This window comes from Antechinus flavipes, chromosome 2, assembly GCF_016432865.1.
Source record: "Antechinus flavipes isolate AdamAnt ecotype Samford, QLD, Australia chromosome 2, AdamAnt_v2, whole genome shotgun sequence".
In the NCBI taxonomy this organism is placed as follows: Eukaryota; Metazoa; Chordata; class Mammalia; order Dasyuromorphia; family Dasyuridae; genus Antechinus; species Antechinus flavipes.
Window position 1 is genome coordinate 685,922,832 of NC_067399.1, and position 15,302 is coordinate 685,938,133.

The 15,302-nt window shown below is 38.7% G+C and overlaps 2 protein-coding genes across 10 annotated transcripts in view; both read right to left on the minus strand.

Moving 5' to 3' along the window:
• The window catches only part of LOC127552244 (zinc finger protein 420-like), a 270,922-nt gene that overhangs the window by 203,448 nt on the left and 52,172 nt on the right, over nucleotides 1-15,302 (minus strand). For 8 of the 9 annotated variants that reach the window (XM_051982819.1, XM_051982816.1, XM_051982818.1 and 5 more), the window contains exon 2: nucleotides 169-380. The exons of the other annotated variant lie outside the window; for it this stretch is intronic. The gene's annotated coding sequence lies outside the window, so the exon portion shown is untranslated. The remainder of the gene's footprint in view (nucleotides 1-168; nucleotides 381-15,302) is intronic. 9 annotated transcript variants of the gene reach the window in all.
• LOC127552247 (zinc finger protein 260-like) overlaps nucleotides 10,912-15,302 on the minus strand; it is a 28,240-nt gene continuing 23,849 nt past the window's right edge. The window contains exon 6 of the mRNA XM_051982838.1: nucleotides 10,912-12,332. Within this exon, the coding sequence (XP_051838798.1) occupies nucleotides 11,995-12,332 (338 nt within the window). The 3' untranslated portion in view covers nucleotides 10,912-11,994. The remainder of the gene's footprint in view (nucleotides 12,333-15,302) is intronic.

Here is a 15,302-nt window from a genome sequence, read left to right on the forward strand (position 1 = left end):
GTGGGCAAGGAGAACCAGGAAGTTGGAGAGCTCGTCCAGCGGCGAGTTAAGGGGATGCTCCCGGCAGACCCGGAGGATACTCTCCACGAGGTCAGCGGAGGAGGAGACTCAGCGGTCGCGCCAGCCCGCGGAAGCCAGCAAGTGTGGGGGACGCTGGCTCCGACCTACCTGGGAAATGCGCGGTTCTACCTTCCAGATGTCAAACTAATCAGCGGTCCGCGGGAAGGGAGGGCGGCCCGAAGGGCAGGAAGCTTCCCGACAACCCCCTCTGCGAGTGCCTTTCTGGTCCTCATAGCCCCGCCCTGTCCCTCCCCCAGGAGAAGGAGGCCTTTTGCAGACCAGGACTACAGGCCCCGCCCCCGGCTCGGGTTCTCCTCCACCTCCAACTTCTCCCAGGCTGCCCCACTCCCTCCACCGCCCCTTTCCCCCTATCTGCTTCCGCTTCTCTGATTTGCTTCTTCAAATCCTCCCTGGGGCTCCCTCCCCTCTAAGCTTTCTCTTATTCCCGCGGAGCTTATTTCTGGAGTTGTTATCCCTTCTCTGGAAAGGAAGAAACCATAAAGTGCAGAAATGGAGCTAAGCGGAGTCTAAGCTGTGCAGGGAATGAGTGTTGATGAGTCATCCCCCCACTTACCCTTGGAAATACCTTTGCCAGAAAGGTATTCACCTATCAGGTGACTGGACCGAGATTGGTGAATACTGAGTGAGGGGTTGGACATGTAACTATCAGGAGAATGGAGAATTTTGCCCGAGTACAGGAGGACGGACTAGATTCCCAACTGTGCTTACAATTTCCTGAGGGTGAACTATTTAGCAAAGTCAGAATAAGGAACCAAAAAGGAACTGGACCTACATCCTGCTCCACTGGTCACTGAACTTATCAGTCCGGGCTATGTAAGTGATACATGGAGTGCTTTTCTATGTAACATTATTTGGAACTATTCAACTGAATTGATTTCATTTGACTGCCAGTGATTTTATCATACTAAAAATCTATGATATACTTTATTATTTCTAATTTTTTTGGTATTGAGAGTTGGGGAAAATCCTCAGGTATGAAATGTTGCTAATGCTTCCCTCCCTTTTATCAGCCTTTCTTCTTTCCTTTGTTTTCTCTTTCCCTTCCTACCTTCCTATGAGGCAAGACACATTTCTCTACCAAACTAAGTGTGTATGTTATTCTCTTCAAACCGAATCCGATGAGTTTTCAGCATTCTTCATCCCCCTCCCTTCCTTCCTGCTACTACAACAGTTCTTTTGTGCTGTATTTTACTCCATTTAACCTCTCCATTCCTATTCTCCCTACACAATCCTTTTTCTGCCCCTCAGTTTCTTTTTTATACCATCACATCAGACTCGACTTAGACCCACCCTTTCGGTCTAGGAATGCTCCTTCTAACTCCCCTAATTCTCAAGAGTTATGGGTTAAAAATATCATTTCCCCACGTAAGAATGTAAACAGTTTAACTTTCAAATAACATTATTTCCCCTTTCCCATTTTTCTTTTTATCCTTCTCTTGGATCTTATATTTCCAAATCAAATTTTCGGTTCAGCTTTGGTCTTTTCATCAAAAGTGTTTGAAAATGCCATATTTCATTGAATATCAGTCTTTTCCCCTGAAAGGTAATGGACAATGTTCTCCTAAAAGGTAATGCTCAATGGTAGTTGATTCTTGGCTGTTGTCCAAGCTTCATTACTTTCCAAATTTCATAATCCAGGTCCTTCTGATGAGGTTTAGATTTAGGGAACCAAAATGAAATTAGGGTTTCTGGTGGTCAGGAAATTAAATGATGAGGTCTAGTGGCAGGTTTGGAGTTCAGGGAACCAAATGGAGAGGTTTGGCTCACCTGCAACCCCTTGGGATTTGGCACAAGAGTAGGGAGATTTGAGGGTTCCCTTCTGGCAGCGCAGAGGTTCTATGTAAAAGATTTTAAAGACCTGAAAATCTGGATTGATAAAAGGGTTTATTATGGGAATTGGAAGTACAGTTAGAAATTCTGACAGAGAGGCATAAAATCTGGTTAGGGAGATAGATGAGGGTAAAGAGAGGATGGCACTGGAAAAAGTATTCCAATTGAACAGATGAGATGAGATCTTTCAAGACAGTTGTGAAAATTCGAATAAGGCTTCATCTACTTCAGAATTTGAGTAGGCCTGAAGAATTTTGAAGATTGAGTCAAGGGCATACTTAAGTCCCCTCCCTGCTATCTTCCCATGACATCATTTTCTCCCTATTCCAGTTAAATATTGGCAACTATGTACTTATGGGTCAAATTCAATTTCTTGGGTAGTTCCTGTCTTTACAATGTAAGATCCTCAGCTCATGAGGATAAATCTTAAAAAGAGAATTAGAAGAAAAATGGTGAAATGAAATGAGATCAATGCAAGGAGGAATGGAAAAATCATATAATGCCTTACAACAGAGATACGAAAAAGACACTAATTCATTGAAAAACAAAATTTGTGAAATGGAAAAAGAAAGTAATAAACAAAAAAATTTAATAGGTCAATGACAAAAAGAGTTAAAGAAGGTAACTGAAGAAAATAATATGCTAAAAATTAGAATTAAACAAATGGAAGTGAATGACTCAATAAGACGTCAAGAATCAGTCAAACAAAAAAATGAAAAAAGAGAAGAAAATATGAAATATTTCCTAGGAAAAATAACTGACTTGGAAAATAGATCTAGGAGAGGCAATCTTAAGGATTATTCATGTTCCTGAAAGCCATGATGAACAAAAGAACATAGACACTATCTTACAGGAAATCATAAAAGAAAACTCTCCCGATATTTTAGAATCAGAAGGTAAATTAGTTATCAAAAGAATTCACTGATTACCTGAAAGAGACCCCAAAATTAAATCCCCAAGGAATATCGTGGCTAAATTTCAGTACTATAGCACCAAGGAAAAGATATTGCAAGAAGTCAAGAAGAAACAATTTAAATAGCAGAAGCCACAATTAGAATTACCCAAAACCTAGCAGCTTCTACCCTAAAGGATGGAAGGGCCTGGAATCATATATTTCCTGAAGGGCAAAGGAAATTGGATTGCAGCCAAGAATAAGCTATCCAGCTAAAATGAGCATTGTCTTTCTGGGAAGAAGAAGGACATTCAGTGACAAAGGTGAACTTCACCTATTTCTAAAGAAAACACCAGAACTCAACAAAAATGTAATCTCCAAACACTGATCTCAAGAGAAGCATAAAAAGATAAAAAGGAAAGAACTCTTGAGAATTATATTTCTGTTATGAGTATACTTACAGAATTAGAGAATAATCTCATATTATTATGATAATATGAAAAAGAAACTAGAGATCGAAAGGGACTGGAAATGGTTTGAACTTTTGGGAAATGGGGGAGATGTTAATAAGTCTGGCTGTTTATTAGGATAATTCAGTTTCATCTTACTTGGATCAGATTTTTCTGTGTGGCCATAAAAGCCATATTGTTTTCTTCCAAATGCATCTAGGAAAGATTTGCTGACTTGGTTGGCATAGAGTTGCAACTTTTGGAAGTGTGGAGTTTTTTTTTTTTTTTTTTTGAATTGGTGGGTTTTTTTGTAAGTATTGGTGGTATATTTGATTGAATACCTGAGGAATATCCTAATTCTTCCTACATTTAAGGAAAGAAACTAGGGGTGGAAAGTACTGGAAAAAGATGAAAAAGGAGGCAAAATAAGGAAAATTATATCTCATGAAAAGGTAAAGAAAACCTATTATAATAGAGAGAAAGAAGAGAGGAGGGGAAGAAGAAAGCTCCCATTTGAGCTTTGTAGCAATGTTAGTCTCATCAGATTTGGCTCAAATATATTTGGTTTCACAGAGAAACTTGTCTCACCTTATAGGGAAGTGGGAGGGAAAGAGGGGAATGAAAGGAAAAGACCAATAGAAGGGGAAACAGAAGTATTAGGGGAGAGGTGTAAAAAAAAGGGGAGGGGCTCTAAAGGGGGAGGACAATTTGAAAGAGGGGGTCATTAAAAGCAAAATACTGGGGAGGAGGGAAGAGGGAAAGGAAAGAGAAAAGCTTCACTGAGAGTAAATAAGATGTCAGAAAATACAGAATTAGTTATTTTAACTGTGAATGTGAATGGGAAGAACTGTCCCATAAAACAGAAAGGGATAGCAGACTGGATTAAAAGACAATCCTACAATGTGTTGTTTACAAGAAACTCATTTCAAACACAGTGATACATACAATGTGAAGATAAAGGGCTGGAGTAGAATCTATTATGCTTCAGATGAAGTAAAAAAAGGAGGGATAGCAATCCTGATCTGAGATCAAGTAAAAGCAAAGATAGATCTAATTAAGAGAGATAAGGAAGGCAACTCTATCTTGCTATAGGGTACCACAGATAATGAAGCAATATCAATACTAAACATATATGCACCAACTGGCATAGCATCCAAATTCCTAGTGGAGAAGTTAAGAGAGATGCAAGAAGAAATAGACAGTAAAACTCTACTACTGGGAGATGTCAACCTTGCTCTCTCATAACTAAATAAATCGCATCACAAACAAAGTGATGAGGTTAGGATTCCTCCTGTAAAGGGATTTTGGCACAGGGAAGGGAGTTGTGGGAATCCCTTCTGGCGGCGCAGAGGTCCTTTGTAAAGGAATTTACGAACCCAAAAAGCTAGACTGGTAAAGGAAGTTTATTATTGGCATTGGGAAGTCAGCCTTTGCTATGCATGAATAGAAAGACTGAATTCCTTGGTGGCAAGGTCCAGCAGAGAAATAAAGCTTCTCATGGAGGAGTCCTGGCAGAGAAGTAAAGTTTCTAGCAGAGAAATCCCAACAACGAGGTATAAAGTCTTGTTAAGCAAATAGGTGAGAAAGATAAAGAGGGGATAATGCTGAAAGAGAATATCATTTCAGCGAGCAAAGGGTTGCTGCTATGTCAGGGAGAGGGAGTCCTAGGCATGGCATATTAGGACCTCTTCAAGGACTGAACCCCACTTTGGCTTATTTTTAATTGAGATCTTAACTACAAGATGGGGTTTGCTCTTGATGGGGGCTGGGTGCAGCTTGAACTGGAATTAGAATAGAGAATCTTGGAAGTGAATGAGTGCCTGTGGACCAATCTTTACCTCTGTAGAGCTTAATTAGTAGTGAGTGTTATCAATGGGGGTGGTGCCCCTCTCTCAAGGTAACAGATTGAAGCTGTTTATCCTGTTTCCCTCAGGTGGGGTCTTTTACAGAGGCCAGGCTTCAAAGAGACTTTCTCCTTGAAGGACTTTTAGAGAGAGAGTTTTGGGATTCCTCCTCATCATAACCCCTTCATTAAAATGATGAACTATATGAGAAAACTACAAAACACTTTCCACACAAATAAAGTCAGATCTAAACAACTGGAAAAATATCAAGCACTCTTGGATAGGTCAAGTGAATATCATAAAGAAGACAATACTACCTAAATTAATTTATTTAGTGCCAATCAAACTCCCAAGAAACTATTGTAGTGACCAAGAAAAAATAACAACAAAATTCATCTGGAAAACAAAAAGTCAAGAATTTCAAGAGAATTAATGGGGAAAAAAAAAAGCAAATGAAGGTGGCCTAGGTGTACCAGGTCTTAACACTATATTAAAACTTAGTGGACGTCAAAACCATTACATACTGGCTAAGAAATAGGATAGTTGATCAATGGAAAAGGTTAGGTTCATAGGACAAAATAACCAAAACCTATAGTAGTCTGGTGTTTGACAAACAAAAAGAACCCAGCTTTTGAGATAAGAATTCACTATTGGACAAAAACTTCTGGAAAAATTGGAACAGACTGTGGAAGAAACAGGGTATCGACCCACATCTAACACCATATAAACAAGATAAGGTTGAAATGGGTTCACAATCTAGACATAAAGAACATTGTGAACAAAACAGAAGAACATAGGATAGCTTACCTCTCAGATCTGTGGAGGAGGAAGGAATTTTTGTCCAAAGAAGAACTAGAGGTCATTATTGATCATAAAATAGAAAATTTTGATTATATTGAGTTTTTTGGACAAATAAAACTAAGATAGACAAGATTAAAAGGGAAGCAATAAACTAGGAAAACATTTTTACATTCAATAGTTTGGAGAAAGGCCTCATTTCTAAAATATATGCGGAATTGACTCAAATTTATAAGAATTCAAGCCATTCTCCAGTTGATAAATGGTCAAAGGATATAAACAGACAATTTTCAGATGAAGAAATTCAAACTATTTCTAGTCACATTAAAAGGTGCTCCAAATCACTATTGCTCAGAGAAATGCAAATGAGACAACTCTGAGGTACCACTATATACTTGTCAGACTGGCTAAGATGATAGGAAAAGATTATGATGATTATTGGAGGGGATATGGGAAGACTGGAACACTGATACATTGTTGGTGGCACTGTGAACGAAATTTAATCATTCTGGAGACCAATTTGGAACTATGCTCAAAAAGGTATGAAACTGTGCATATCCTTTGACCCAGCATTATTTCTAGTAGACTTATATCTCAAAGATATCTTTTTTGTTCTATTTTGTATTTATTATTATTATTATTATAGCATTTTTACTTACAAATTATATGCATGGATAATTTTACAGCATTGACAATTGCCAAACCTTTTCTTCCCATTTTTCCCCTCCTTTCCCCATCCCTTCACCCAGATGGCAGGTTGAGCAATACATGTTAAATATGTTAAAGTATAAATTAAATACAATATAAGTCTACATGTCCAAACAGTTATTTGGCTGTACAAAAAGAATTGGACTTTGAGATAGTGTACTATTAGCCTGTGAAGGAAATCAAAAATGCAGATGGACAAAAACATAGGGATTGGGAATATATGTAATGGTTCATAGTCATCTCCCAGAGTTCTTTTGCTGGGTGTAGCTGGTTCAATTTATTACTGCTCTATTGGAACTGATTTGGTTCATCTCATTGCTGGGGATAGCCACCTCCATCAGAATTCATCATCATATAATATTGTTGTTGAAGTACATAATGATCTTCTGGTCCTGCTCATTTCATTCAGCATCAGTTCATGTAAGTCTCTCCAGCCCTTTCTGAAATCCTCCTGCTGGTCATTTCTTACCGAATAATAATAATCCATAATATTCATATACCACAATTTATTCAGCCATTTTCCAATTGATGGGCATCCACTCAGTTTCCAGTTTCTGGCCACTACAAAAAGGGGTGCCACAAACATTCTTGTACATACAGGTCCCTTTTCCTTCTTTAAGATTTCTTTGGGAGAAAAACCCAGTAGAAACACTGCTGGATCAAAGGGTATGCAGTTGGATAGCTTTTTGAGCATAGTTCCAAATTCCTCTTCAGAATGGCTGGATGCATTCACAATTCTACCAATAATTTATCGGGGCCTTTGTTTTCCCACATCCCCTCTAACATTCCACATTATCTTTCCCTGTCTTTCTAGACATCTGACAGGTGTGTAATGGTATCTCAGAGTTGTCTTAATTTGCATTTCTCTGATTAATAATGACTTGGAGCATCTTTTCATATGGCTAGAAATAGTTTCAATTTCTTCGTCTGAGAATTGTCTGTTCATATCCTTTGACCATTTATCAATTGGAGAATGGCTTGATTTCTTATAAATTAAGAGTCAATTCTCTATATATTTTGGAAATGAGACCCAAAGACATCTTAAAAAAGGGAATGGGACCGACAAGTACAAAAATGCTTGTGGCAGCCTTTTTTGTATTGGCTAGTGACTCCATCAGTTGGAAAATGGTGGAATAAATCATGGTATATGAATGTTATGGAATATTATTGTTCTGTAAGAAATGACCAACAGGATGGCTTCAGAGTCGCCTGGAGAGACTTATATGAACTGATGCTGAGTGAAATGAGCAGAACAAGATCATTATACATGGCCACAAGACTATAAGATGACCAATTGTGATGGAGGGGTCTCTCTTCAACAATGAGATGATTCAAACCAGTTCCAATTGTTCATTGATGAGGAGAGCCATCTACACCCAGAGTACTGTGGGAACTGAGTGTGGACCATAACATCTTCGCTTTTTCTGGTGAGTTTGCTTGCATTTTTTTTTCTTTCACAGTTTTTTTCCCTCTTTACCCGATTTTTGTTGTACAGCAAGATAACTGTATAAATATATGTACATATATATTTGATTTAACATATATTTTATCATATTTAACACATATTAGACTACCTGCTATCTAGGGGACGGGGTGGGTGAGGAGGGAAAAATATGGAATAGAAACTTTTTCAAGGGTCAGTGCTGAAAAAATGACCCATGCATGTTTTGTAAATAAAAGTTTTAATAAAATTTAAACAAACAAAAAATGCTATGCTGATGATCAAGGTCTTTGCTAAGTACTTTTTAGAACAAAACCCACTACAGGACACCATCTCTTCCCTCACCCCCCTTTCATATTGCCTTCAATTTAGTGGTGATTTTGTGCTTACTCTAGCCAAGTCTATATAGTTATATATAGACTAGCTAATTATAACTAACTCTTGTTAGTTTGCTACATTCCTTTATGTTTACAGGCTGTCAGTTAAAGGAATAATTCACCATATTCCTTTAATGGAGTCTTATCAAATTTTTGTCGGGGAGTAATGCTATTGCTCTAATAGGATTATTTTGTATTCTGCATGGCAGGTTCTTATTTTTTCTCTTCATTTTCTCTGTAACCTCTTCTCCTAAATAAACCTACTTTTACACAAAGAGAATGCTTTTGTGAATTTGTCACGTGATTATTTCTAACTTGAAATTTCTACCCTGACATCCTTATGGCCTTTGTGTAATCCATATTGCATCTTTCATTTCTCTATTTTTTCACTTCTGAACGACTAAGGAATTTATTGCTTTTATACTTTTGGGGATCCCCATGAATAACTGAATTTTTCCTTTTCTCTAGGGTGCCTTGATTTGTTCTTCATCCATAGGGTGGCTTCTCAGTATAGGCAGGCAGGCCTTGTCCTGATGGACATCTCATCTGTGATTGAGTCCCTAACTTATACCCAAGAGAAGATATTGTAGACCCATTTCCTTCACAAGCCTCCCAAAGCCCCCTTTTACTAATATGAGGTAAGAACTAATGGAATCCCAACCTTCTCTGAAGAAGGAAGCCCAGGTATCTCCTCATTATTTGCTGGCTCTACTCATTTGGGAGTTTTCTGACTGGGCTCTCCACAAATCTCTGACTCGAGGCTCCTACCCAGCCGGACCTCTTTCCATATTTCTTGGACTTCGGGATTTCTTTTGATCATTGCCAAGATGCAGGAATAGAATACTGAAATTCTGGCATGATAACTCTTCCCAAAAAAAGAGAAGAGAGAATAGACAGGAAATAAAAATATACCAAAATGAAAGACAGCCCAGAGGAAATGAAGTTAACAGTCAAAAAATCTGCCCTTGCTGAAGGGAAATACACAGCAGAAACATAGAAAAGCAAAGGATGGGAGCTCTCAGGGAAGGACACTGGTTAAAAATAATGGATATACTCATGAAGGAAATGGCCAAAGAGAACTAGTCACTTTGGGAAGTGCAATGAAAGAGCAACGGAAAGAATCCCCACAGAGAGAATCCTCACCCAAAGCGTTCCAAAACCCAAACCTGGGATACAGAAACAAAACCCATGGCTACAAATTGCCAGGCTGCTAGTAGTTACCTTTAACAGTTCAACTCAGAAGCACAAAGTCCTATCAGCCTTGAGGAAAAAGACCTTCTTAAGCCCTCGATCTGACTGACCAATGCAAACCAAGGACATAAAGGTAAGGGATGCCACAATGGGTTCCAGAGAGCCCTGGAGCTGAGATAGGTCACAGGTGACTTAGCCTGCAGAGGGAACAAAAAGGGGCCTGAGTAAGAAAACAGAGAAGTGGTCAGATAGGAAGGGGAAAGCCAGGAGAGAGCCAAGTTCTAAAAACTAAGAGAAGAGAGAGAGTCACCAAGAATGTCAAAGTTGGAGAACATGGGATTGACCTTCATGGATTTGGAAAGAGAAGACCACCTGAGGGGTCAGGCAGGAAGCTGGAAAGATTGAAAAGGTGGAGAGAGGAAGGGGCCAGACTTTGGGGGATTGATGGATATTCTTATAGAAAATAAGAGACATCACCCTGAGTCTTGAGGATTTGGTGCCTGAAAAGGCTACTTGTCTTTGGGTTAGAGGGAGCTGCACTCCTAGGGGGAACTAGTACTGGGAGGGGCAGGAGAGCATGAAGTCAGGGGTGAGATTTCTAGGAGAATGCCGAAGAAAATTAAAAGGAGAAAGAGATGGTAAATATCAGGGGCAAAGTTCCCCACAATGGAGCAGTGTTCTCTCTGACCCTGCCGTGATACAGTATTCTGAAAGGAAGACACCATGGAAAGGAGGAATCTGTGGGACTGGCCTAGAAGCAATGGCAGAAATGACCTACAGGGCAGAGCTCAGAAGGGTCACTTTGGGGGCTTTGCCTCTAGGAAGTGTAAGGGGAAAAGAGAGAGACCATAGGAAGAAAGGGGTACGGATGAGAGCATGAGAACTAGACAAGGCAGAAAGTGAAGAGGGAGAGTGAGGAGGAGAGACATCCTTATGGGAAAGGGGAAGAAAAATGGAGGAAATCTAAAAACCAATGAACTGGACTAGCTAAAGGGCAAGAGAACAAGGGGAATCTACAAAAGGATTTAAAGGGAGAAGGGGAATGAAGAAATGTAGATTGAGATGATAGCAGAACAGATGAATTAATCTTTGAGGAAACTAGAGGTAAAAGATTTATTTATGGCATCTTCTAAACAAGAAACAAAACGACCAGGCCAAGGGAATAAAAATCTTAGAATTTGCCATGGCAAATCTCCTGAAAAAAAAAAAAAGAAACAGAATAGTGAGCAATTTGAAATACTCATAAAGGAAAGGGCAGCCAAGAAGTGAAGTAAAAAACAAAAACTTTCAAAAACATTGGCCCCTTGCTGAAATAAAGTGCATTTTATTCTAAGACAGCAATCCCAAGGATCATGGATCTCCTGGAAACACATAACTGGAGGAAAAATGGGACTCGAGGATGAAAACAATTCAAGAGAAGTGGGCAGAACTTCTAAACAGAGAAAAACTGAAAATATAAAGGAAAGAATTCAGAGATTATCTACAGAAAAACATAACAAAACAAAAAGTCCCATGGTTTCTGACTGCAAAGCCGGTAGCAGTTATATTGAACAATTCAATTCAGAAGCACAAAGCCCTGAATCATGAGACTTCTCATACAAGGGATCTGGCTGACCTCCCCCAATTTCATTTTCCTTCTTATTTTAACGCCTTTAGATTTCTTGAAAAATCTGGCTAGAACCCATCAGGGTTTTTCTACAAAACCCTTTCCACATTCATTACATACATAAGATTTCCCTCCAGTGTGGATTTTCTGATGTCCATAAAGACTTCACTTGAATCTAAGTTTCAGCATTGGTTACATTCATAAGGATTTTCCTCAGTATGGATTCTCTTATGGATAATAACACAATCCTTTCATGTAAAAGCTTTCCACAGTGTTTACATTCATAAGGTTTCTCTCCACTGTGTATTCTCTGACGTACAGGAAGATCTCGCTTGTATCTAAAAGTCTTTCCACACTGGTTACAATCACAAGGTTTTTCTCCAGTGTGGATTCTCTGATGTACAGTAAGATCTCCCTTGCTTCTAAAAGCCTTTCTACAATGGTTACACTCATAAGGTTTCTCCCCAGTGTGGATTCTCTGATGTACAGTAAGAACTCCCTTTTGTGTAAAAGCTTTTCCACAGTGGTTACAATCATAAGGTTTTTCTCTAGTGTGGATTCTCTCATGTCTAATAAGATGTCCCTTGCTTCTAAAAGCCTTTCCACAGTAGTTACATTCTTAAGGTTTCTCTCCATTGTGGATTCTCTCATGTGTAGTAAGAGTTCCCTTGCTGCAAAAAGTCTTTCCACACTGGTTACAATCATAACGTTTCTCTGCAGTGTGAATTCTCTCATGTCTAATCAGAATTCCCTTGCTCCTAAAAGCCTTTCCACGGGTTACTGGTTATACTCATAAGGTTTCTCTCCAGTGTGAATTCTCTGATGTGCAATAAGAGCTCCCTTTTGTGTAAAAGCCTTTCCACACTGGTTACATGCAAAAGGTTTCTCTCCCGTGTGGATTTTCTGATGTACTGTAAGGGTTCCCCTTTTTTGAAAACCCTTTCCACAATGGTTACATTCATAAGGTTTGTTGTCAGTTTGACTTTTCTCTTGCGTAACACAGATTTCTCTCCAAGTGGAGTCACAGGGACTTATGGATGGTGACCTTTGAGGTTCTACAACAGAAAAGCTTTTCTCCTCAGTAGTGTCCTTCATTTCAATGCTGATCTCTTTCTCTGAAAAAACCAATAAGAAACAGTAAAATAGACAGTATACACACATATATATTAAAATCCCCTTCTCTCCATCAAATGAACAAAAACTAATTTATTTTGTATTTGCAAAGCCAAAAGAGAAAAATCTTGTTTCTTTTTTTTTTAACTAAAACTTTATTTTCAAAATACATGCATAGATAATTTTCAACCTTGCAACAGCTTGTGTTCCAAATTTTTTCATCTTCCTTCCCCCACCTCCCTCATGTATATGGCAGGTAATCCAATGTATGTTAAACCTGTACAATTCTTCTACACATACTTCCACAATTTTTATGCAGCACAACAAAAATCATCTCAAAAAGGGAAAACCAAATGCAAGTAAACTACCAACAAAATAGTTGAAATACTAGGTTGTGATACTTGTTCAATTCCCATAGCTTTCTCTCCACTACAGAAAAGGTGGCTATAAAGATTTTTGCACATCTAGAAGGCCTTTTCCCTTCTTTATGATCTCTTTGCGATACAGGTTCAGTAGAGACACTGCTGGATCAAAGGGTATGCACAATGTGATACCTGTTTGGGCATATTGTTCTCTAGAATGACTGGATCAATTCACCAAGAATGTATTTGTGTCCCACTTTTTCCCCATTCACTTCAACATACATCATTATCTTTCTCTGTCATCTTAGTCAATCTGAAATATTTGGTACCTGGTCATTTGAAATCACTGAGAAAGGTTTGTTAAGCTGCATGTGTGCACATACTTGTTGTCCAAGGGAGAATTTACCACTTAACACAGCACTGGCACATTTTTGATTCAGATCCCTGGGATCATTGTCTCAATCCTTCAAGGATTTTTTAAACTTCTAAAGGGGAAGACGGCAATAGCATGCTCTGTTGTTCCATGCCAAAGGATGATTAACGCTATTAATCTGGTAAAAATTGTTTTAATTTACGTTTCTCTGACTAATAGTGACTTAGAGCATTTTTTCATAGGAATAGAAATGATTTTTATTTTTTCATCTCAAAATTGTCTGTTCAAATTCTTTGACCATTTATCAATTGGAGAATGGCTTTCATTCTTATAAATTTGAGTCACTTCTAAGAGAAGTCTTCAAGGGGCAGAATCAATCACTTAAAAATCCAGTAGCTCACATCCCAACATTGATTTAATTTCTAGTGACCTTCATGCACAAATGCATTGGATTCTCACAGTCAACCTGGGACAACAGAGAAAGAACCTTCATTCTCACTACTTGTACACCTGAGGCCACCAACTCAGAGAATTGAGTGACTTGACCCAAATTCCTGCAGCTGTGTCTGGAATTCACACCCTGTGAATGGCCAGCCTCTGCCTACAGTTTTTGACAAATTCTAAATTTTTCCTTTTCTCTTTCAGTGTCTGATCTCTGACATAATCACATTTAATTATTTTTCTGATACATTATTTGAATACTAAGGCTGTTGGGTTTTTTCTGGGGAATGTTCCTATATTATCTGAGGCACATGTCATTTTATTCTGATGCTTTACTTCTTGGAGATAATCATGGTTTATTTACTTTTAGAAATTTATCATCACATTCCCCTCCACATTCTTTTAATAAATCCAAGTTTTAAAAAATGCAGGACATCTGAAAATATATGTCTCATCCTTAAAACAGTGTTAATCATCCTTTGGCATGGAACGACAGAGCATGCTATTGCCGTCTTCCCCTTTAGAAGTTTAAATCTTGAAGGATTGAGACAATGATCCCAGGGATCTGAATCAAAAATGTGCCAGTGCTGTGTTAAGTGGTAAATTCTCCCTTGGACAACAAGTATGTGCACACATGCAGCTTAACAAACCTTTCTCAGTGATTTCAAATGACCATGATCAGGAACACGCAGCTTTTGCATGTGTTCATGGGATGCTTCCATCAAACCCTGACGGCTTCTAAGTACCACAGAGTCTTCCAGATTGTCAGTTTGACAACAAACTGTTTCCCAAATTCAGGAAGGTTGGACATTCATGGACAAAGGGCCTCGGGCCTGCAAAGACCTTCAGTGGTTCTCTTTCCCTGCACCAGAGCAGTTCCCTCATTGCTGGGTTTCTTAGTGATCACATATCCTCAAACCTCTAATCACCCAATCTAGACAGACCCTGCTTCTGCACTCTTGCCCCAGTGCTGGCAGCCTACTTGAAAACCAGTCACTAGGAATCCCCAGTAGAGGCCATCCTGAAATCCCCATGAGAGATTACAACCCTTCCACAAAAGGAACCCTAAAGAGCCACTCATTGACATGATGAGTTCTGATTAAAAGACGGAACTTATCCTTCATTTACATTTCTCTTCTTCCATGTGGCAGTCTATCAAAGGATTTGGTTGGCAATGTGGGTTAAATGTCCAGTAGAGTGTCAGGGAGATAAGCTACTTTATCATTGTTTAAAAAAAAAAAAAATGAAGATATTCTGTCCTTTCAAATGATGCTTTTGGGAATTAAACATTATTAAAAAATGAAAAAAAACCATAATGTAATATTTGAAACTGAGGTGCAGTACATTTGCTATTTAAAGCAATACTTGTCATGAGTCAATGGAAATAAAGCTTAATTTAACCATAATTAGCCAGTAATTTCCACTGATTACCATTTAAAGAAATGACATTGCACCTCTAAACGGAAGCTTGTTCACCTTTCCTTCCACTGTCCACCTCATACACATGTGACTGTTTTCATCACATCTGTTTCAGAATCAGAATAGAGCTGAGGGTACAAGGGGAAAAGTGTGAATAGGGCCTTGAATCAGCAAGACCTGAGTGTTCATCCCATCTCAGCAACTTGCTAGTCAACTTACAAGACCTCTGTCTATCTCAGTTACTTTATCTATAAAAAGGGCACAATAATGGTACCTGAGTCTCAAGGTTCTCTTGAGGATAAAATGAGACAAAACTGACACATTCCATGACATAGCAAGTGTGGTATAAATGCTAGGTATGGTATTTCATTTTGATC